The sequence below is a fragment of the Rattus norvegicus genome, chromosome 9 (genome assembly GCF_036323735.1).
Source record: "Rattus norvegicus strain BN/NHsdMcwi chromosome 9, GRCr8, whole genome shotgun sequence".
NCBI lineage: Eukaryota > Metazoa > Chordata > Mammalia > Rodentia > Muridae > Rattus > Rattus norvegicus.
In genome coordinates this window covers 109809006-109833677 of record NC_086027.1, presented here as the reverse complement: position 1 = coordinate 109833677, position 24672 = coordinate 109809006, and the positions used below count along the sequence as shown (strand labels likewise).

The window sequence follows — 24672 nt, the reverse complement described above, 5'->3', positions numbered from 1 at the left end:
AAGTCATCCCTGGTCCCGTCACTTTCTGTGCAGAGAGAGTGGAGATCTTTGTCCTTTGTTCGGCTTGTTTCTTCTGGTTTTTGAGACAAGGTCTCTCCATATCCTTGGGACTCACTGTGTAGCCTGGGATGGCCCAGACTTGACAGGGATCCTCTTGCCTCTTCCTGAGTGCCGGGATTCAAAGCATGTATCACTATGCCTGGCTCGCCGCCATGACTTTTGCTTGGTTTGCTTTACTTTGTTTTGTCTTGCGTTTCCGGTGTCATCACAGATGTCAGGCAACCGCAGTGCTGCTTCTGCGTATGGTTAGATCAGGTATAATGAATCAAGTTCATGAGTGCAACTGAGAATTACCTCAGTATCAAACTAAGTCTTTGGCTGTTGAAATAATTCAGTTACTATTTACACAGTAACTTCTTGATGTGTACCTTACTTTTTATGTGATGGTGATGATGATGGTGACGACGACGACGATGATGATGGTGATGATGATGTTGTTGTTGATGATGATGATGGTGGTGATGATTATGACAATGATGTCACATCTAAGTCTCAGCATCAGATGAGTGCCTGGTGCTCTCAGAGGCCAGAATAGGATGTTGAACCCTCTCGAACGGGGCTACAGATAGTTGTGAGCCATGCGGGTGCTGGGAATCAAACTTGGGTCCTCTGGAATTACAACCAGTGATCTTTAACTTCTGAGCCGTCTCCAATCCCTGGGAAGTCTTTAAGTTTGCGTTTCGTTGTTATGTCTGCAGGGGTGGGAGTAGTGGTCAGGGCCTAGAATATGCTAGGCAAGCATTTTACAATGGCGGTACAGCCCCAGCCCACCTCTTCTTCATTTAAAGGAAAACTGCAATATCTACTTTCCATTCCTTTATTTAAAAAGTGATAAATGAAGAGATTAAATGGTTCGCCCAAATTCCCAGATTACAAAAGGCGAGCAGTGGTGAGCCCAGGGTCCCCATTTACATTCACTGTTCTCTCAGCATGTGACAGGTAAGAGCTCAAGTAAGGAACACACACTGAGGATTATCTTTAACCTATCTCTGATGTTCCTGCCTCTCTGGAACCTTTCTCCTGTTCCTCTCCTTTTCTTCAATCCTACAAATGCCCTGTTTAAACCTTCTTTCATATCTAGGCAATCACAAGAAGCCTGGAGAGTTTGTATTTAACCTAACTTGTTGCTATCCACAATGTCATATATCCTGTGTAGAATAGGGCCTCTGCAAACAGCTTCTGAATAGATGTGGAAGTGAATAATTTATTGGCAGAAGGCAAAGGGCAAAACCCCTCAACTCAAGCCTGTGAGAGGTGTTTGTGTGTGTGTGTGTGTGTGTTTGTGTGTGTGTGTGTGTGTGTGTGTGTGTGTGTGTGTGTGTGCCCTTGAGTGTATGAATGCCTTGTGTGTTATGTTATAATAGAATCCAGGCATGCTTTCTCTCTCTGTGTCTAGCCTCCTTCTTCTAGGACAAAAAAAAAATTATCTCTTTAATATCCAAACCCAACCAGGTCTGCTCCTTCTTAAAACTCTTCCCTGTTTCTTCAGTGCCTAGCAGACTTTTCTGTTTAAGTTTTGGTTCTCCTTGGTAGCTCCCCTTGCTTCCAACAAAAACATGGCTTCAGGCCTTTTCTGGCTTCGCAAGTCACTGTGCCTGGAGAGCCCACACCTCTCTTTCTGAAATAACCTGTTCCACAACATGGCTTGTCGGAGGTCTCCAACAACTCTTTCAAAGTCCGTTCCTGCTGCCTGAAAAGAGAGATATAGCATTTGTTATCAAAGCCTTTAGGGCATTTGTTACTTAATTGTTTTGTTGTGGCCATTGACTTGTCCAGCAGTCACTCCTATACCCCACTGGTTGTCCACTCCTATGGCTTAATTCAGTTTTGTCTCTCTGCCTACAGGTACAAATGCCTGAAACATGGAAGGCTATTGATACACTTGTCTGTAATGAATGGACCAATTAACAGAGTTAAAACATACATATGTTTCCAAGATCAAATATATTGTTCTAGCAACATTTAATTTAAAATCAAGCAAGCTTTTCTTCTTCTCCCTCTTCCCTTCCTCCCCCTCCTCTTCCTTCAGAAAACTGTACACCATAGTGTAATAGGAAGAAACTTTCCGAAGCCCACCTTAAAGTTAGAAGCCAGAGTGTCTTGTCCTCCGTTTCTTTCTATTCGAGGCCTTTTTCCTGAAGCCCTTTTCTCATCAGGATTCACCCCCGTGTCTACTGGATCTTAGTACTGTGTGATAGGTATTAGTGTGTTAGAGAAGTGACCATGTATTAATGCACCAATTAGCAAGTGTATTTTTTCTCCCAGGCGGAAAGACTCTGTACATATGGAAGGACAGATGTTTCACTGGGAAGGTGCACTGGTTTAGAGATGGCCTCTGTGTCCTGGAAACTCCACCACTCAAGCAATGCTTTTCTCTGCCTCCATGCCTTTATGTCTGATTCTCTTCCAAAGGAGGAGGAGGCTGTTATCTTTATAAATACACAGCCAACTCTTCAAGTGAGTCAGCATTTCCCCTTTCATTTAGACACAAACAAACAACTTCTCTTAGAAGCATCTTTAGCAACTAAGTATCCTGGTGGACACTTTTATTCCCAGCACTCAACAGGCTGATGCAGGAAGATTTGCAAGTTACAGGCCAGCCTGGGCTATACAGCAAGTTCGAGGTTTGCCCGGGCCACTTAGAAAGACTTCGTCTAAACTGACAAAGTTACTTTTACAGATTTCATGGAGAAAAATGTTTTACCGCTATACTCGAATCTTCTCAAATTACGTGGTACTTACTGTTGATACTTTGATCTGTAAAAGTCATTTCGAGTCTCAGGATCCTTGTTCACATGCTGCTTCCTCTTTCTCCCTTCCACTAGCTCACCCTTCCTTCCATCTTTCCTTGATTCCTTCTGTCCTTCCTTCCTGAGAGGGTTTTGCATCCCAGGCTGCCCTTGAACTCAAGATCCTCATGCTATAGCTGGAGAGTAGTGTGGGACTAAAGATGTTTGCTATAATGACCAGGCTTCCTTTTCCTTTAAGAATCAAAATGTCTTTGTTTGTGGCTGTCAAAAGTATCCCTTTAAATTACCTCAGTAACATAGTTGCACCCCCTCTCACCTTTATTTATGAGACACCTGCTGTATGCCAATCCCTATACCAAGTGCTTTAAGTTTCCATCAACCCAACCAAAGGGTTAACCGTAACGAGGGTTGTAGTAGGTGTGAGATAGCATCTTTATCACAGAAGAGGGGACCAGCAGTGGGGAGGTAACAGATCAAGGGTGCCTGTCAAGGTTACGTAGCAGTAGCAGAGCCCAGAGTTGAAGCCGGGCAGGTGGCTGTGACTCCTGTCTCTTGACCTTTTCTGCTGCATGGCCTGCCAGAACCAACAGATAGTTGTTTCTTTCAAGTTATCAGAGATGTCTAAAAGTTGAAATACCTTTAATAAACTCTGGCTTCTTTGATAACCTCCAGACACCAGGAAACTTAACATACCATATGCGCGGGGAAAAGAAGCCAGGTGCCACGAGAAGGATTAAATGTGGATTTCTCTTTCTGAGCTGATTTTGACTTTTTTTATTGACACCTCCCAGGTGGTTCCAAGGATTCCTCTTAGTGTCCTGGACATCTTGAGCTGTGGCAACCCTCCTTGGAATAGTCTGGGTGGCTGACCTCTACGCCTGCCAGGTGTCCCTCTACCCATGTCAGACATCGCTGCCTGAGCTCTCCTAGAATGCTCAATAAGCCGAGAAGCCTCCCTTTCGTGGGCTCGTGAGCATCTGTGACTTCTGCTGTGGGCTTCCTGCTTCCAGGGCTACCCGAAGCAGAATGAGAGCAGATGCTGGGCTTGTACATTCCCTTCTTCCTTTCCAGCTCTGGCTAAACTGGCAGCACAAAGCTATGAGGTTAACGTTCATACTCTGCAAAGCAGATTAAAATATACTTTGGGGTTTTAAAAAAAAATCACACCGTATGACCAAAACTTCTATATACTTTTATTCTACGACCAACAACTTAAGCCATTTTGTGTTTTTATCATATATGTTCAAGGCTAAAATTAGATTTGTTTGCCTGAACCTGTAAACTGGAAGGATTTAGGCTAATTAACACTGAGACTATGTTGGGGTATATATTTATCTCTCAGTGAAGCAATAAATCAAAAATTATTTGAGATGGGATGCAAATAGATAGAAAACCTTATCTGAGAATTCATTCCTCTGGGGTCAAGCTTTCTCCACCTCCTCCTCCTTTCTTCTTCTTTTCTAGTCACGGTGAAGGAAGTTTTACTTCTAAGTTTAACTGTGTTGCCAAGTAGATTTGGAAAAGGATGTTTCTGTCCTGCCTGTAGCAGCTGTGCTTACTGGTTTTATAATCTGTAATCTCTAATTGTGCTTCTATTTTAATGTCAGTGTGCCTGAGGCGCAGGATTCTTTTCCAACGTTCAGACACAACTATTTCAAATTGAGAAGAGAGGTTCCAGCATGAGTATTCTCATCGCCTCCGAGGTTTTCTTCCTGATGTGATGAGGCGAGATACTTCCGAAAGCCTCCTGCAAGCTCTCCTAGCATTGCTTTGCTTGTGCAAACTTTCAAATGGGCCGTGGAGGCGAGCGCGTGTGAAACCCCGTACGGATTTTTTGTCTGACTTTGCATTATTGTTAAGTCAGCGAGGATCCTAATGGACCACAGAGGATGAGACAACAAGAATCAAATCAATAGATACAAAAGGCAGACAGACTTGCATAAATTAGCACTCTAATAGGGAAAGATAAATATGTATCCTCGTTCATCTTTCAAGTCATACACTCGATTGAAAGGGGCCTAGCAGATAGCACCCTGGTTTATTCTCAGCTTTGTTCAAGGGTGCAGAAACGGGAAGTTGCAAGCAAACTGAGCACCGAGGAGAGCGCTCTGAGCTGCTGGCGTCAGATCGATGTATCAGATACAGTGTGTAGATCTCAGCATGATACGTCCACACGGGACATTCTATAGAAGTATGAATACTCAACAGAGCTCTCCAGAGGGCTGGCTCCATGACCAGAATGGGTCTTGGTGAAATGAGGCTCAGATCTTCGCATGGATACTACGAGTGAGCTATACCTTCACACCCCCACGCCTACTGAGAAAGCAGCGGGGAGGGTTTTTCTGATAGCAAGTGCAGGGAATGATGTTTCTAGAACCAGGGAAGTCACCCATCACCTGCTACTGGTGTACTACACAGCGGTTTCATTAACTGTCACTGGCTCAACTACAGGCATGCGTAGTGTATGATAACAAGGTACTCCATTCCCCAGCATCCCTGTTCTGCTGCGGGACTTTCAGGGTACAGTGGCTTTAGCCCAGGTGTCCTAAGTGCCAGGCTCCCAGTCACGATGTGACTAGTGAGCTCCGCACACCTGCTGTCACTTTTGTCCGTCCCTTCAGTTATCATGTTTGTACATCTCGCCACCCAAAAGGAGCTGGGTGTAGATAGAAAAGGCTGTCAGCTAATCTTCATTGCCTCTGTATAAAAGGCAGAGAGGTCGGACGTGGATTTGCCGTCTTACATGGGCGGCGTCCAGCCCTGGGTAGCAAGCCGGTCATCTGTGTCTTTGGTTGATTCAGGGTAGGGCGGTAAACAACGCGCTAACGGTTTTAAGCTGGTATGTCTCCAGAAACCTCCCAGAGAGAAGCCTGCTCCCCGGGGAGAATTTGGATGTCCTCATCCATGATACTAGAATGCTCTGGCTTGAGCAGCTGCTTTGAAAGATGTGTATGAAATCCAGGGATGGGCTGGCTGTTGTTTCTTCCTTTGGTTCTACTTGAGGGAAACTTGCACTCTTCGGGAGATCTTCTAGAAGTTCCATTGTAAGGAAAAACGCTATCTGTACTATTTTAAGAAAAATAATTAATTTGCCCATGTTGTTTTGGTCCCAGTAATTGAAAAAAGAATAAAGAGAATCATGTCGGCTGAGTATCAGCACTTCTTATCTCTTTCTTTGCATATTTTAAAAATAGATCTTTCCTTAGCTCCCTTCCATTATGCTTAACTGTGACCAGCACTTTATGGTCTCTTATTATATAGCGTTGTTTCATTAGGGCAATGAAAATGGTATTGAACAATAGCAATAATATAATGCAGGGAAACAGTTTGTAATTCAGTAGGAAATTGCTAATGCTGTAGACAGTCGATAATACAATCAGCTTGACTTTCCTAGGAAAACATGAGCTCACTTTCCTCGGCTCTCCTAGCTACTCTTTACAGAGGCCAGGACTGTGGGTGTGCTCTGAGGCACACACAGGCACATGCACACATACACGAACACACACATACACAAACACATACACACACATACACATACACAGACATACACACATGCACATATACACACATATGCACATGCACATACACACACATACACACACTCGCACAGACACAGACATACACACATATACACATACACAAACACACACATGCACACATATACACACACATACATTCACATGCACATATACACAGAGTGATGCCCTTAAAAAGAAAAGTCCTTTAAGGATCAAATTTGGTCTGCTACCTACATTTCTGGGAAGTAATATTATTTAAGACCAAAATTCTCCCTGAGGGGTTTTCAAAAGAGATATTACATAATTTGCGGCCCTGAAGCAAACATCTGTGTGACAGGGCCCCTCAGAACCCGTCCACTTGTATATCTCACTCTAGCCTTGATGGAGAAGCAAGGTTCTAAGGTAATTGGTGCTGACTAGGGAGTATCAAGGGGAAATAAGCAGGTTCCCTGTTGGTGAACTCCACATGCGTGAGGCAGGCATGTATGCACTTGTAATTCCTGGGGGCTGAGCGCAGGAATGAGTATGAGTAGTGTCTGGGAACAGAAAGGTCTATAACCCTGGGAAAGGATTAGGTGGAGGAAAGTGGTGTGTGTGTGTGTGTGTGTTGTAATTACATTTTAACCTCCAAAAAATTGAAACCATTTAAAGTAAAATAAAACTGTTATTTTTAAAGACATGTTTAAGTAGGACCTTGCTGCCTTTTCTCTATTAGCTTAGCTGTGACACTTGAGTCAAACTGAATGTTAAAGCTGCATTTGGGAGGAGCCCAGTGCACGCGGTAATGACGTAACTATGAACAGCGCTGGGAATCCTAATTCAGCTGTACTTGAAGAAGCTGCTTCTCAACTTACCAATAAGAAAGCCAGGAGCGATGTTTCTGGCTTGGGGCTGTCTTAGGAGTTTTCTAGTCCTTCGAACCAGCACAGCCTCTTCCAACACACCTGCTCCGTGTAGTGTTATATCCTGTCAGAGAGCAACAGTATTTCATGTTTTCATTTACTTCCAAACATCATCGGTCATGGTTTGTTTTGTTCTGTTTTTTGTTTTGGTTGGCTGGTTTAGGTTTTGGTTTGTCTGACACAGGGTTTCTCTGTGTAACAGCCCGTAACTGTCCTAACTGTAGACCAGGCTGGCATCGAACTCACAGAGATCCACCCGCCTCTGCTTCCCAAGTACTGGGATTAAAGGCGTGCACCACCACTCGGGGAGATAGGCATCATCTTTAGACACATTGTATATTGGAGCTGCCACCCCGATTTGAAAAATAAACAGAGCTAAATTTCACGTCCTATTAGAAGTGCTTCACAGGTAGACGTCTATATTTTTAGCTTTAGCACCAGAAATCTCTACCTATACTGAAATAAAACAAAGCCACTATGAGCTCCTTTATGCTTTAACTTTCAGTTCACTTCCCTGTAGTGGGTTAGGATAGTTTGTTACTTTCTATAATTCAAAACTGTAAGCTGAAGTTACCTTGTGCTCCAGATCATGACCTTTATCACACGACCTGTCAGCTAGGACAGGCCCATTCCTCCAGCCTTGCCTGCCGCTTCTCACAGTTCACATGCCCCAGGTTGGGCTTGATGGTACCAACTGTGGATGCTGTTCTCAATCATCCTATGAACTGTGAGTTTTTGGTACCTACCTGGTCCACGCATGCCACGTGATACTCTTGCTAGTTATGGCTATTACACCACAGGAGCCAGCAGTATTAGGGACCGTGACTTCTGGGTGGATCTTAGCTCTTTACTGTTATAGACTTTGTTTCTCAGCTATAAGGTATGTTCCCGAGGCACATGTAGATCTGAGTTCACCAAAGTACATCCCCTGTTTGCTTACACCCTACTTCTCTGAGGTATGGTTGAAGGTTGTATTTGGATGGGGAAAAAACAAAACAAAACCCTATGAGTTCCTTTTAGCATATAAAGATGGGTTATGATTTTAATTAAATATTTGGCATGTACAAAGGAGGAAGCAGATGTTGAATTAAAGCTTCGACAAATGAAATTGGCCTTTTCTGTAAATAAATTGAATGATGAGTTATAGTCACACTTATCGGATGTTGAGCATAGATTCTGTGTGTTAAGCTCCAGGCCGATTTAGCAGCTCCCACAGGTTTTATAAACCCCATCTATTGTTTTTTGACCTAACTCGTCAGCGCTGAGTTTGTGACTGGCCCTAGCCAGTTTTGTTTGGTTTTGTTTTCTCTCTCAGAGAAGAGAGGACACTTTGAATAGCAATAAAAACGTTAATGTGCACATGTGGAATTTTGGGATCTGAGATTGTCCGGCTGAGTGTTGAGGAAAGCCAGTTGTGACCCTTTCTTCTCGAAGCTCCTAGTGCCGACTTGTCGGCCGGCGTGGAGGGCTCGTTATCACCATGCCATTTCATCATCCGTGTATCTCCTGTCCTTTGAAACTCGGGGCCTGTACAAGTGGCTCATTCAAAGCTTGTAGCAAGCTGTTCCAAAACTTCTGCAAGTTCAAGAGGGAGGTCATGTTCTCTTGCTTTGAACTACAGTTTCGAAAGTATATCCTTGAAAGTCGAGTTTATTAAAACGAAGAGGATGGAGAAAAACACCAGTCACTCAGTCAGTGAGATAAACAGGATTCGGGTAGGGAGGGCTGTTGTTGTACCCGAGGATCCCCAAACTGCTTGGATTTGTTTCTCAGAAATAAATCATGAACTGTCCGTCTCTTGCCTCCTCTTAAATTCACTTGGGAGAGAGTACTCCGTTTCTTATTTTTAACGTTGGGTTATTCTTGTTTATATCATTCTGTGGTCCAGGCTATAAAAGTAAATATAGGAGCCAGCTGTATGAATGAATAACCTTTTAATAACTTCAGGGAAGAAATTGTAATAGTAGTAAGTAGTGTAAACCCACGTTTATGTGATGACCTGTAGTACTCTGCTCCCCATCCTCGTCTTAAACCACAGGCTGTCTGCCAACATGTGCATTAAATGGTGATTTCCTATGTTCTGATATTAAGAAGTACCTTGTGGTTTGTTGTGTTGCTAAGACACATTTACTATGATTTTTTTTTTTTGCTATCGTGTTCTATTTTAATTTCCAGGGTCAAGGAGGAGAAAAAAAGTGTAGTAGTGACTTTTCTACAACATCTCCATTCCTTCTGTCTCTAAGAGAAAGCCTAGCTGAAACCTCAGGACAACAAGGTTGCTGGGCGACAGCACAGTCGCTTTTGTAGTGACATAAGTTAAATTCAGAGGTGAAACTGTCCCTGCTTAGGAAAATAGAGGGTCTTCCTGTTCGAAACAGCTTACGGGATTTTGAGCATCTCCTTATGCAAGGTACTGTGGCATGTGCCAACAGTGGCTTAAGGCTGCCTTCTTCCCTTCCCTCTCAGTGCCCTCTTCCATGAGCATTTTCGGTCATTCGTCATTGCCTCTCATCAATAGTCACCAATAGTATTACAACTTAACACCACTCCACTTTCTCCTGTACTATTAATTTTATATTTAAGACCCACCATTACCCATGCTACCATTACAAACCACAATAGACTTGGCAACTTAAGTAACATTTATTTTCTGGAGGCGGGAGGTCCAATATCAAGATCCAGCCATGGTTGGATAGGGATGCTCTAAATGGTTTATGAGCAGTTCCCCTCTCCCTGCATCTCCCCATGGCCAGCAGAGGGGGCGATCTGATGCCTCCTGTTCAAAGGACATCAGTCCTACTGGATAAAGGCTCTACCTTTATATCCCCTTTAACCTTAATTATTCTCATAAAGACCCTGCCTCAAATACATTCATAGAGAGGTTAGGCCTTCAACCTAAGTCGTCTAGGCATAGAGATACATTAAGGGTGTAATACAGCAAATGTGGAAGAAAAGAAACCCATGTCTTAATGGACAGGAGAGCATGATGGGTATTTTGTAACAGGTTGGTACACTTTAGGGCGGTGCTTGCTCTGCATACAGCACGCTCGAGTGATGATAGTTCTAGAGAAGAGCTTAAGAAACCCCAAGATAAAACCTGGGGGATGCCTGTTTATCAGCCAGCCTTCAGTCAGTGGCCTGGGTTGGCTGAGGAGGTGTAGAAGGAGACGTTAATCCTCCAGCCTTGTGGCCTGGCGGAGGCTAAGGACAATGAATTCACTTTGGGGCCTGTAGTCCCAAAGACCAGTCACTGCTTGGTGGTGACTGGTTGATGGCGGAGAAATTTGATTTCCTCTCCTCACTCGGGGTTAAGCCTCAGAGAGCCTGGATGCCAGGCAGTTGGTATTCTCCACATCTCTCTGCACCAAAAAAACCCTGCCTGCTTTCGGTCCTGACCTGAGCAGACGGGAGCCTCCAGACCCAAAGACCCTCTGGATCGCCAGCTTCTGGTTGCCGGGGACACAACTCAGAACGGAACAGTGGTTGGCAGAGGCTGAAAGGAGTCTTGGGTGTTCCTGCCAGTGTGATAGGCGGCTGCAGGGTTTTGTGAAGCAGGACTGCTGAACCCTCTCAAATAGAGGCACCCAGCGCTGCTCAGCTGTGTAATTGGGATGGAAATGGGCCAATGAGAGGCAGCAGTTTGTGCTTAACCTTTTGGGAGTCTTGTTCCAGGAGACTTGAGGTGGTGGGGTGTTGAGGGGGGGCGACATTACAAATAATAAGCCTCTCCACCTGATTTGTAATGAATTAGTAATAAACAGGCCCGGTGCTGCACGGAAGTCTGCCGATTACCGAGCAGCTTCGGCGGAGAGCACGGGACCCCCGTCTTATTTTGATCGGCTGTAGCATAGCAAAGACATGTAATTATCATAATCTAACAATTAGCTTGGCATCGCTTTCCAGTGTTTAATTACCCCGATAAATGGTAATTGAATAGAGGACTTAATGACAAGAGAGAAACTTTCATTCTGCCTTAGGTGCTTAAGTCGCCTCCTCTGCTAGGCGTAATTTTCCAGCGTTGCTTGAACAACAGCCCTGATTACCATTCTCTCCTTTGCAGTCCACCCGTTATTTGGTGTCAAGATCTTGACCTCTTTTCTTTCTTTTTTTTTTAATCATGCTGTTAAACTCTTCTGGGAATTTCATACAGGGACACTGGATCCACAAGATCGTTCCGCTCTTTACAAATCATCTTGTTTTTGACTAGAGCTCCCCTTGTCTGGGCACTCGTTGAAGTGCAGATCCTCAGTCAGGTGTTGGGACGACTGACGGACAATGAATGCTGCAGCATCAAGGAGATGGGAGGGTGAGAGACCTAAAGGCAGGCCCCAGCTTCCCCCGGAATCTACCCATTTCCTTTGGATGGATTCAATGCCTTTTTTTTTTAGGACTGTAGCAAACATCTAATTTCTTGACACTCCAGATTCCACCTCTTTTCATTTTTTAACCTCATTCCCAGTCAGAATGTCTATCCCGCCACTCCAAGGTCTTCAGTGGTCCATGGTCCTAGCTTCCTCTTGTGTAGTAACAGCACCGGTCTCTGCTTAACAAACTGAAGTTCTCCATGAGCTGGTACCACAGCTGTTATTCCTTGGCATACACGTTCCCTTTAGGCTGATACGGGTCAAAGTAAAAGAATAGCCCTTAAACACATGTAGTTTTTCTTTCTTCTTGCCTATCGTGTCTTGCTTGTTTAGCAACAATGTAGACTAATTCCTCATAGGTCCTGGAGAATTCAGTTATTGAAAAGGCAGGGTAGTCTGAGGTTTAGAAGATAACTTTCAAAAAGTGAACATCGGTACATACAGATATTTCGCTTAAGAAGTATCAAGTCATTTTCCACAAAGCCCCCCTTGGGCTGCTTACAGAAGAAGAGATTCATAATCGCTCCATCGTTATTATTACTTTTGAAACTAAGAATGGCCTGGAATTTGTGCCGGATGCTACCATCATCCCACATCGGATAGAACGGCATGCTTACAGGTGAACAGCTCAGTGGGTGGTTTATTGGTTTGACAGACTCCTCTGGACCACGATCATAATCAACTCATTCAGTTTGGTCCTAAAACATTGTCTGTATAACCCATTTGGTGATTTTTTTTTCTGGACCTACTCTTAGTCGATCTCTATATATGTGTCAGTGACTCTACCACATAATACTTAAGAGACTCTAAAACTCCAGATGGCTTAGGGCCTGCTCCTTAGCTTTGTGGGAAGCTCCCGGGTAGCAGACGTAGTGAGAAAGAGCCTATTCTGCATTGTAAAAGTGACCCACATTAAGACCACATTGATTGCCAGATGTTAATTCTTTATTTTTGTTTCAGAATCCCCGTTTGAAAACTATTTGACATGATCTGTGATGTGTGCACACTGTTAGGTCTCTGCCTGGTTAGCAGGCTGACTTGGCCTGCTGACATTGACGTTCTCTCACTCCCTGCCTCCGGCTTCACTGAGGGCTTAAAAGCAATTAGACTGTCACCCAAAATACCCAGTCCCTTCCTAGAGAAAAGTCTTGTTTAGGTCCTGCCAATTTAATGCTTTGTTTCCTTTGGAGCTCCTCTGTCAAGCTAATAAAACAAACTCCAAATGAGTTAAAACACTGGGACAGAGAGCATTTTTGTGTGTCTCGTGTTTGAAGCAGGTGCTGCTCACAGAAAGTACAATGTTTTTTAAAAAGACATTTCAGACTCATGCGCCTAAAACTAGACCAGCAACAAGCGAGAGCTGTTGGAGATTCGTATCCACCATTTGATGTGGGTAACTGATATCAGATATGGGACTGTAAAGCGAACACACAGAGAACAGAGAGAAAAAAACCGGAAGTCACAAGTCAGTATAGCATGGATTCTGAGTATCAGGCAGGAATATATCTTATCAATATTACCAACAGTTAACGAAAGTCGTCATCCCACAGAGCTCCACCCTAACAAAGCATGCATGCCAGTGGACTTTGCTTGGCATTTTCATGAGTGGGTCAACAGGGCACTTAAATCTGGAAAGTAAATATTTCGTCCGTACCTTACACCTCATTGGCTGAAAAGGTGTGCAATGTGGCAGAAGCTATGAGCACAGGCACCCCACCATATATGCAGCTTAGAATGGACTGAACTTCATCTGCAAAAGAGTAAGGAGGATTTGCCTATCCCTGAGATGCACATGGAACCAGGTTCCCGCTGGTTTGTGAGCCTCCACTTCTCTCAGATCCTGGAAGAGGTAGGCAGCCTAGTGCTGTGCGATTCGGTCATCATCAGCTTCAACCAATCAGGTTGCGCTGAAACTCTGCGCACCTCAAACTCTGGGAACTGGGTGTGAAAACTGATTAACCAACGCACCCCAAAGATCCTCCCTTTTTAGCCCAGGAGAGAGGGGAAAGTTTAAAATTAGCAAAACAAATATTTGTTCAGCCCTCGGTGCCGCTGCCACCGTTTATCTGTGCCAAGTTTCACTGGCTGCTTATATTTCACGCTTTAACCTCTGCAGGAAAACAAAAAAAGAACATCTTCAGATTTAGGATCGGGACCATAAGGCTTGCATTCTGTGCCGTGAGAAAGAGCAGAAGGAGCCAGGGGGAGGCCTGTTACTCGACAGGGCTGCTGTCCTGCCCAGTGCACAGAAGCACATTTAAAAACCCAAGACCAAGTCTCTTACGGGGGTGGGGGGGGAGGGGGGTGTGTGAGTGTGTGTGGAGGGGGCATCGGGTCCTTTTGGGATGAATGAGAAATTCTCTGGCTAACATGCACATCTTATTCTGTAATTAGACTTTAAATCAAAACTAGTGGAATTGAAAGACAGCCTCTGTAGAGACTTACTCGCTCTCAATTTGGTTTAAAATTTGAGAGGAACCCTGAGCTGATAAATTCGCTTAATCTCCGATCATAAATCACACCGTTCTTTTGCGTTTCAGCTCCAGTACGTAATCCATTAGGTCGCCCTGTCGTTAAAGAAGTGACAGCACAGTCCTGCTCAAATAGGAATCACCTCATGACATGTTACAATACATTTAAAATGTAGTCATCAGCCGTCTGATTGGAGAGAGATAACATTTTCATTGTGGGATCCTTTAAGACATTACCTGAAGGGGGATAAAGGTGCCCGAAGCTCCCTAACTTCTGAGGGCACTGTCTCGTTTCAGCGACGCTGTTGCTGTATTTATGGAGGGAAGCCACTTCACTCAGGAGCTGCCTGATAAAATACCTCACTACATATTTCCCTGGAAGCAGGCTCGCTGCTGTGCCAGCAACATATGCTAAAGGCCAATTTAGAATGTTTTAAATAGGCGCCATCCCCTTCCTTTTCCAGCTACTAAAATGAAATGCATCTTGGCTGGATTGAGAGCGAGAGTGCTACAGGAGAATGTGGCTGGAGGGAGATTGTACCTCTGTGGCACCATGTCCTGGAGGCCAGAACATTGCTTGCATTTTTTTTTTCTGTTTGCCCTCTCTTTCTGTCAAGTTCCACAACACAGGGGCATATGGTAGAGGGGGAGGTAAGGTCAGTGACCTGAAACAGCATTCACTGGCGAGGACAGCTGCACCATATCTCTTTCCTTTTACAAAGAGCCACCAAGGGACAGGATTAAGTTAAGAACTCTGCTGATAGAGAACCCAAGGACTCAAGGACTAGATGCTTCACTCCGCCGCAGTGACCCAGAGTAGAAGAAGGGGTTGAGAGGAGCACGGAGCTGTTATGCCTCAAGCCAACTCGTGCCATCCGATGATACTCTAGGTTGTATCTCAGCACGCATTTGAGGGCACATTATTGAGGACTCAGTGAAGACACAGTCACTGTCATGTCTTGCCTGTATTGGATTTGAGTTTTGAGGGGGTTGGGGATTTAGCTCAGTGGTAGAGCGCTTGCTAGCCGTGATTGACTTCTACCTGCACGGGTTAGCTAATGGAAGAGCTATTCACGCTGGTTGTAAATTAATGATCAAGAGTAAATCTGGCCAGGTGTTGAAAAGTCAGCAGCCAAAATCTGTGCGACACGCCCACTCATCTGTACTCGGAGGCGTATTCCCCAGGTCTCCCATAGTTCCTTGCTTCTGTGGTCACTTTGCCACAAGTTGCCCTTGGACTGTGCCTTCTCTTTAACCAGTCAGGTGGCACCAGTGGCTCTGATCCTCTCCAGCCTCCATCAAGGTTTTAATTCACTCTGGGAATTTGGGATGATTAAAGGGGCTTACATTTTGTGCTGAATTTTATTCTCTCTTTTTTTAAAGATTGATTTATTTATATTAGTACGGTTGCTCTCTTCAGATACCAGAAGAGGGCGTCAGATCCCATTACAGATGGTTGTGAGCCACCATGTGGTTGCTGGGAATTAAACTCAGGACCTCTGGAAGAGCAGTCGGTGCTCTTAACCACAGAGCCATCTCTCTAGCCCTGAATGTTATACTTAATCAAGTGAAACGGACCTTTTGTGATATAGATGACATGGATCCTCCACCAATCTACCGCTCAGTTTTGATAGATGTGTGAAATATATTTTTGCTGCGGGAGAATAGTATCGTAGGTTGTGGGGAACAATGATCCGAGTAGCCGCATATCCCAGTGAGGAGCAGGGACGGTCTTTCTAAACACGTGAGCTGTTTCTGGTTCCTGAGATATTTACATCGTGAGAACAGTCACACTGGTGTTGTCCACAGTTGAAATCCCCTTACTAAATAGGGTGAGTGCTCGTGGTTCTGCGGGGAGAACCAATGATAATTTAGTAGACGAAGAATGACTGCTGCCTTCATGGTGGGCTGCCAGATATTATAGCTCTTAACAAGATACAGGGATCTCAAATTTTACACAGTGGGTAAAATTAGGGGAAGCAAAAAAGAGTAGAGACTTGCAGGACAAGTTCTAAGCCAATGACCAACCTGTTAACGTAGTGGCTGCGTCCCCCAGGGCATCTATAAATATTGGCATGCAAAGTCTTTCTAGAGTCTTTCGAGATGTGTATTTCCACCTTAATGTGAGCACAAGCTCAGGAAAGCTGTTTCCTATGGAAAAGATCCCTTTATGTGAACAGCTGCTGAGCCCCACAATACTTTATTCTGTGCATGAGTTGGAGCTTCCCCTCAGCTGCTGGGTAAGGATTTTGGAGTCAAGTGAGTAGGCAGGAGGAGGATCAGGGCGTGACTTACACTGATATCACCCTAAAGTAAACTGGTACCCACACTTCCAAGAGGCTGTCATCGTGAGAAGAGAAGCTGCTGCAACTGTGGGGCTGTCCTACTGTGCGACCGCCCTCGCCGTTACAAAGAGAGGCTGTGCTTCAGGACCCTGTAAGGCTTGGGATCTGAGTTTAGCCCCACTACCTACCTACTGGGAACCTGAGCTAAGAGGATAACATCCTCTCTGGATGCTGTTCCTCATTTTCAAGGCAAACACTTCCTAACGACTCAGCGTAGTAGTTTTGAGTGTTTCATAGTATCTGTACTTCATATATGTAGAACACACGCAAGTCTCAAGTACAGCAAACGCTTGTCATATCAGTAAATGGAAAAGAGAATTGGAACCCCGTTGAGAATGAGAATTGTCCCTCTCGGGACTATGAAGTGGACCTGCGGACATGGTCTTAGCAGTTTAATCTCTTAGGGGATGTGGCGTGAAGAACATTAGCTCCGTGGCCACCTCCCCTCCACCTTTTACTAGCCAGGAACACTGAGCACATCACTTGTTTCCTTAAACTTGGTTTCTTTGTCTTTGACCAGATGTAACAACGCTGAGTATTCTGTGGTGCTGTGATGAATATTAACTGAAATAATGAATGTCTCATAGAAAAGTGCTCAGTGTTAAGTCACGCTTGTGAGTTTCTTCACGGTGAGAAAGTCATGACCACTTTGTACCCAAAGGAGGCTTAATATAAAATAAGAATATCTCATGCAATCTTTTTCTTTTTCTTTTATTCTTGAGTGCATTATATAATATCTTTCATGAATTTTGGTTAGTCATTTTGTGTGTGTGTATGAGATATATATCTGTGTGTGTATATATATATATATATACACACACACATATATATATATATCCTATTCTTTGATATGCTATAGTAAACAAACTTGTGCAAATTAAAGATCTGAACCCAAACAGACAGACAGGCCTATAAGTCCCATCACTTAGGAAGCAGATACAACAGGTTTCAGAGCTCAAGGTCATTCTGGGTAACATAGCAGATTCGAGTGTAGCCTCAGCTACTTAACACCGTGTCTGGAAAGACAGACAAGCAAGGAACCGAAGCAGAAGTGCAAATTGACTGTGATAGATTATTGTCTCCGGATACTGATGGAAGAGTGGGAATATTAGCTTCTAGAAGAATCACAAGTTTAAAATAGACAGCTCAGTATTTTACTTCTCTCTCATGAAAGTACAGTATCCCCCAAAGGGAATAGTAGTCAACCCAGTGTAGAATGGGTTTTCAGTTCCATAGTTTGCTTCATTAAAATTTTAGTAACATTAGCAGGGAGGAAGATGGAAAAGGTGAACAGGTCCTGAAATAATAGTGATAATAATAATAATAATAATAATAATAATAATAATAATAGGAATAATGTGACAGCATGGATTTTAATTGTAGAATAACAGTATTACAGAATAAGGGAATAAAGGGTGAGCCCAGGTAGCGACAGTTTTCATTTTCAGTTTGAGCACTTTCGAATGCTAGACAAGCTAGCGTGAGTGACACTTAGGGAGAGAGAGAAAAAAAAACCCTCTCCCCTTGGATGTCTTTAAAATCTGTAATAATAATATAATAGGATAAAGTGCATCTGGGCATCGCCTTCTGCTGCAGTTCTTGTCTGGCTTCCGTCCAGAACTGTCAGGCTACTCTTGAGGGCTGATGATTCATCGCCCAGCACCCTTTTATCTCAACAGTGCAATGTCTTTCCTTTGTACTTTAGCAGTGATGTTACCTTGATGTTCAAAAATCTTTTAAAAGCAACAGTCTTTCCTTTCGTCTTGACGAATCATTGTCTGCCCGTAATGAGGAAGAGGCAAACTCATGAGCATCCCAAACACAAAGACAGAAACACGCGTGGGTCTCTTTGCAAGAAGTGGCCTGCAAGCGAGGATTCTCCCTGAAATGTGAATACTCTGATAACTTCCCCTAGTTCCTCTCACTCGCATTGGCGCTACGAAACCTCAAGATGTTCTTCCTCCTCTGAGACTTGAGGAGCCTTGAGGAGCCAAGCAGGACAGGACGGGTCCTCATTGCTATCCTATCTTACATGTAGTGGAACTAAGGCTCTGGATGATCTATGACTTCACTCACCAGATCCGATTCTTAAAGCCAGTTCTGCTCACTTAATGAGTGGCGCCATCCCCTTCCCGGTTAAACAATGTCTCTCCAAAGGGAATCTTTGTCGGGGTATTTAGCATCGAGAAGAAAAAGCGGTCTATTACTCCCAGGCTGAACATAAGTTCCTAGGTGCTGAAAGCCTCCTGGGTGGGGCCTCATTGGGAAACTGGAGGGCATGGGAGGATCCTCAAATGAGGAGTCTGGGAATCATCCCAGCGATAACCAAAGGAAGGAGGATTTTCAGCCATGGGGAAAGAGAAAGAAGAATGCAGAGACTGCTGACATCTCCGAATGTTTTATAGACTAGCTTGCAGAAGAGGAATTAGATTCGCCCTTTGTAACTCCAGGCAGCAGAAGTCGGATCCATGGGTAGAAATTACACAGAAGCAGATTTATGCTCAATATAGGAAGAAAGTTTCTAACATTTAGAGATGTCCAAAAATGGAATTGACCCTCTCATCATCACTGGGAAGTGTTCATGTGAGACTGACTGTCCGGCCTGAAGATTACGGCACTTTATGGGGGCTGTATTTCAGCAGGAACACAGTTTTATGGTGAACCTTTCTGAGGGCTTAGGGAAGAATTTCCTCACAAGCTAAAACAAAAGCTTTTTTTGGTATACTCTCCTGCCGTGACTTTAGACTGAGAAAGAGTTACCCAGATGATTCTTGATTCCCACCTAGTATGTCCTGTGAAATACTTTTCCGCTGTTTGAGGGGAAGTTATTAATTAAAACAGAGAAGCCATAGTTTTATAAAATTAAACTGTAGCAGGCATTTGGTGTTTGCAGGGCTGGCGTGTGTGTGTGTGTGTGTGTGTGTGTGTGTGTGTGTGTGTGTGTGTATGTAAAACGTTTCAAATCAGGCTATAAATCCTAAGTGTTTAGTGAAGACTTTTCATACTAAATGTTTTATCTCCAGAGTTCTTGAAGGATATAGCTGTTGATTGTGAGAGCAGAAACACCTCCCTGTACAAATTACCTATTCTCTCCTTCTGTTTCCAACAGATTCCAGAGGGGTGACTACCACATCGATGTCTGTATCAATGACTACCTGGATGTTTTCTGCCCTCACTATGAGGACTCTGTACCAGAGGATAAGACTGAGCGCTATGTCCTGTACATGGTGAATTTTGATGGCTACAGTGCCTGCGACCACACATCCAAAGGGTTCAAGAGATGGGAATGTAACCGGCCTCACTCTCCAAACGGACCGCTGAAGTTCTCGGAGAAATTCCAGCTCTTCACTCCCTTTTCTTTAGGATTTGAATTCAGGCCAGGCCGAGAGTATTTCTACATCTGTGAGTACATGGAGATTTATTACGTTGTGGGGCAGCTGCAGAACTCAGACTGATTTCTTTTTTTAAACCTGTGTTTTGGAGAGCTGCGGAGTTGGACTCTGTGTTACAGATGTCTCCTTGTGAGCACATGCATCATGATCCCTAGATACATTAGCTGGGAATTGAGAGCCCAAATTAGATTAAAGCCACGGCACCTCTTCCTCTATGAAATCCCGTGTCAGCCCGTGCAGTGAACCACTGCTCACATGGATTTCTTTTACATGAAAATTGCCAGGACTTTCTTTTCTCTGTTTTTCTTTCTTTTTTTTTTTTTCCTTTTATTTTTTTTTAAAGCTTGGGGAAAGGAAAAAAGATTCCTGAAAAAAAATTGAAGGAAATAATTAAAGTTACATAACTCGGAGCCTTCGCGTTCCTCATTCAGGTGTCAGGGACGTCCTTTCAGTCATGGGCGGGTTTGGTGGAGAAAGGCTCAACTCCTGCAAATGTCAGCGTGCTGACGATAAATACTTGCTTTGCACCGAGGAGGGAAGACAATTATTAGGAGCAGCTGTGTCTTTAGGCAGGCGAGTGTGAAGAAGTATCTAGGAAGTGTTCCAGAGGAACCCGTCTTTCACCTGTGAGCATTGTGTGACTGTCCCGGAGAGCGCTCTGAATGGTCTCTCAGTGGACCGGCATCAATCACAATGCCACAGCCTGATTTATTCCCCATCCTGGGCAGCCTTACTTTTTCCTCCGGTGTCACCCTGGCACGGATTAGTCCTAAATGCTTCTCAGACTTCACCATGCATGCGACACCTGGGAGTCTAGTTGTCATACAGATGTCGACTGGAGATCTGAGGTGGAACCTGAGATTAGGCATGCGTGAATTTCCCAGGAAGTGTTCATGTTGCTGGCCCATGGACCACACATGGAGTAACAGAGTTCTAGATGGTACCAACTGTAGACCTCATGGCCTATGGTGGTCTTCAGTCGGCATAGCTGGACCAGTTTTAGTATTGAATATTCAATAAGTCTAGCCTCCTCCATGTGGTTCCCTATTGGCTATAGGACATGAAAACGTGTTTGTTCACAGTACATTTATGGAAGAGCTCGTACTGGCTCTGAAATGGGGGTGTCTGTGAGAGATGGAGACACTTCCTTTTTTTAGTACGGGGCAGACTTGGAAAGAGGCAATTCGGGCAAGGACAGCCACTGAGTAAGGGTGCAGGCCAGGGCTGGTGGGGACTCAGGAAGACCTGAGGTTTAACCTGCTTCAGGAATCCGGAAGCGCTGTTGCTCCGGCCATGTGGAAATCCGCCTGACACCACTCTAAATGCTTGGCATCCTTCTGCATCAGCTCTCCAGACAAACAAGATAGAGAACACTCCTGCTTTTCTGACTCATTTCTTCCATGCAAATGTCTACACCCGTGTGATTCAGTTTCTAGCTCTTCTCCGTCTTCCAAAAAAAAAAAAAAAAAAAAAAGAATTTTATAGCAAGTCAGATTTCACCATCGCCACGGCTCTCTCTCGCTTATATTAGAGTTGAATTTAAAAAGGAAATTGAACAGTACCAGTTTTATTATTTCGGTACATACTTCACTTGTTAGTCATGAGAAAACATGCAAAAGCCTTGATACCATCTCACGTTGGGTCCATAAAAATAGGAGGAGGAAAATTGAGTCTCGCAGATGCAGGAAACCCAGACATCCACTGACCCCCCGATTTTCCCAGGCAGTGTGCTATGCTCACACTCTGCGAGCTCTCCCTTTCTGAAAGAATCCTAGTCAGCAAGGAGGGAAAGAAGGGAGAAGGCATTCAGTAGTGGGGCAGCATTAATTTCATTAATTCCCCCACTGTGAGATACTGTGCTACAAGGGGAAATTATTTTCAGAACCGATATCTTCTTATTGACTTTTCGGACTTAAAAACCAACAAAAGCAGAAGCCGAAAATAAAGAGAGAACATCAAGAAGGGAAATGCTCACCGGCTAACTGGCTGATTGCATGATTATTAGAAGGTTTAGAATCCACTGAGGTTCGTAAGCAAGGCAGTATTCACAGATCCCGTATGCTTACGACTAGGTTCTCCTCATTTGTGGTTAAATTCAATATTTCACTAAAAAAATCATTGTGTCTTCTATAACATTCATTTAACGGAGTCATTTAACTGTCAAGGGCTCCTGTCAAAGTAATTGTTCCAAAATGCTTCAAAATATCAAGAGCTTTTTGCTGTTCATCCGAGTTTAACTTAAATTACTTTTTTTTTTAATGAAAGGTAAAATAGCACAAAATGAAGCAGCAAAGCAATGTTCATTACAAGAAGCACAGTGGCCTGGTGTTCACCGAAATGGAATTTTCAACCCCCATAGCGTCCCTCCTTGTCTACTCCATGGTGAAAGTCTCCCCTGTCTCTCGCTGCTAAGACCAATGGCAGAGCTAGTATGATGTATCTCTTAGCACATTTCATGTGCTCTGTTCATAATTCAAGCACAGGATTCTCCGGTTGAATCTCCTTTCTCCTGAGATGTGAGGGAGAAGCAGAATGATTGGAAAATGCCCCCCTCCCCCACTCATTAACACCCACCTCAGAAACAAGCTAAACTGCCCAACAAGTTGAAATTAAAGAAAGTTGTTGTGAGGACAAAGGACCCAGGCTGGTAGTACCTCACTTCAGTTCTCCAGAACTAGAAAGAGGAAGTGACTTGCGGCCTAGTGTTTGTCTCCCTTTAGGTTTGCGTTGTGCTGTGAGGTAGGGGCCAGAAGTCAGCTAGAAACAGATTTGGTGGGGAGGAAAAGCAGGCATTTCATAGCAGAGGTACCTAGACTCAGATAGGACACAAGCCAGAGAGTTCTCATCAATATCCTCTTCCTCCAGACAAGGCTCTTTTTCCTTTATAATGTCTCTGCATTATGCAAATTAAGAAACTGTAACTGTTGACTATCTTGTCTGAAGTATCCACTTTACCTTGGAGACAAAGTTTCCTTAGCTCTTCTGGCTCCTTTATTCATCCTAAGTTACTCTGTTACTTTATTCATCCTAAGTTACTCTGTTACTTTATTCATCCTAAGTTACTCTGTTACTTTATTCATCCTAAGTTACTCTGTTACTTTATTCGTCCTAAGTTACTCTGTTACTTTATTGTCCTAAGTGAGGGCTTCTTTGTTACAGGTGGTCTTTCACTTGGGAACGGGTTTCAGATTGGAGTTGTGGGGCTTTGGCTGTTCCTGTATCTGACCAGCAGTTTTTAATCTGTGGTAGTTAACCTAAGGGATTGGCATCCTGCAGTAGTGTTTATATCATTAGTGGCAGATTCTCAGAACTGCCAGTCAGGTTAAAGTCATTTATATAGATTTCATACCAGGAATGGTTAACCCCTTGCCCATGGCCAAAATATACCCCATGACATTGGTGGTTATAAATGTGGTCCTACATATCAGTAGACCATAGTTTTGAATCTGAATGTCAAAAGGATACACTTTAAATAAGAAATTAGAAATTTTAGAAATTAAACAAATACTCTAAAGATGCTTCTCACAAATATCAACCTATAGAGAAATGTTTAGGCACGCATTTTCTGCTCTCATCTAAATGAGAGGAGATAAAAGAAATCATTAAAATAAGGACATTAAGTTATTTTTTTTAAAGTCCACAGAAATAGTGCTTTGAAGGCACCCTTTCGCTGAAGGGAGAAAAAACCCACAGCGATTACCTGGCCCTTCAGCTGCTGTAATGAGCTATTTGAACTTGAGTAACTCATCTAATATCGTTGGACTTCCAAGTCTACATCTGTAGAATTATGTGGCTGAAATGAATGATTCCAGAAATCACTTGGAACTTTAATATCCTTGTGTTATTAATTTTTATCTGAGGTCTGCCGCTTCAGCTCAGAGATAACATCTATTCGATGACCCAACACTGTGCCTGGTAGGTATCAATAAACAATGCCCAAGGGAAGGCTGGAGAGCATGCAGAGCGGAGAGCTGTTAGGACCCCGCTCTGCATCTCCGCTATCTCCTGTTCCTTTAGGGTGGGGCAGGCTTCTTGTGAGTCCCCAGCTCCCAGCACTGCTGCCCCCAACCCTATCACATCTGATCTTGCCAGCCGGAGCTCCAAGGCTCTTCTTCCTTTTCCCACACCCATCCTCTCTGATCTCCCTGATGCAGCTTCTCTGTCCTCCATCCTAGTCCGTGTGGCGAGGCAGCACACCCCAGTGCTAGGGTTTGCACACTTCAGCGTCTCCTCTCCTCATACATGACCTTTTCCTCACTTCTTTTAGAGGTGTGCTGAGAAATGTCTTTATCAGAAAGGCTGAATTAAAAATGTGAAAGTAACACTTTCTTTATCATTCTCTACCTTCTTACTGTCTTGTGCAATTGTTTTCCTCGGGCACTGAGCACTCCTGACATTAAATATTTATGATTTATTGTTCATAGCTGCTTCTACCCCGTGGCATGTATTATATTGTTTGTCATGGAGAACATGTTCAATAACTAGGAATAAATAGTACTTACAGAGCACATATTCAGTTCTAAGGACTGATTTGGGGACCTGGTCATTAAAATGGTTCCGTGACATAGTGACATCGTGTTCTTTTTTACTCTGTGTGTGTGTGTGTGTGTGTGTGTGCGTGCGTGTGCATGGTGTGGCGACCTCCACATGTGTGCACATGTGAGTATGTGTGTATGTTTATGTGTGGTGTGTACATGCATAAGTATGTGTGTATGTGTTGTATACGTGCGTGTGTGTGCATATATGTTGCGTACATAGAAACAAAGGTCAGGTAATTTGAAAAAGGTTCATGTAAGTACAAAGTAATGAATGGAGAAAATATTGGGCCTAGGCCACTGGAAGAAATGAAAAGATAAAATCTAAGGCCTCA

At 43.8% G+C, this 24672-nt stretch overlaps 1 protein-coding gene across 6 annotated transcripts in view; it reads left to right on the top strand.

Annotated features, from left to right (window-relative positions):
• Efna5 (ephrin A5) overlaps positions 1–24672 on the top strand; it is a 278611-nt gene that overhangs the window by 208719 nt on the left and 45220 nt on the right. For 5 of the 6 annotated variants that reach the window (XM_006245593.5, XM_063266544.1, XM_063266542.1 and 2 more), the window contains 1 exon segment: positions 19520–19812. In XM_006245593.5, coding sequence (XP_006245655.1) covers positions 19520–19812 — 293 coding nt within the window. 6 annotated transcript variants of the gene reach the window in all.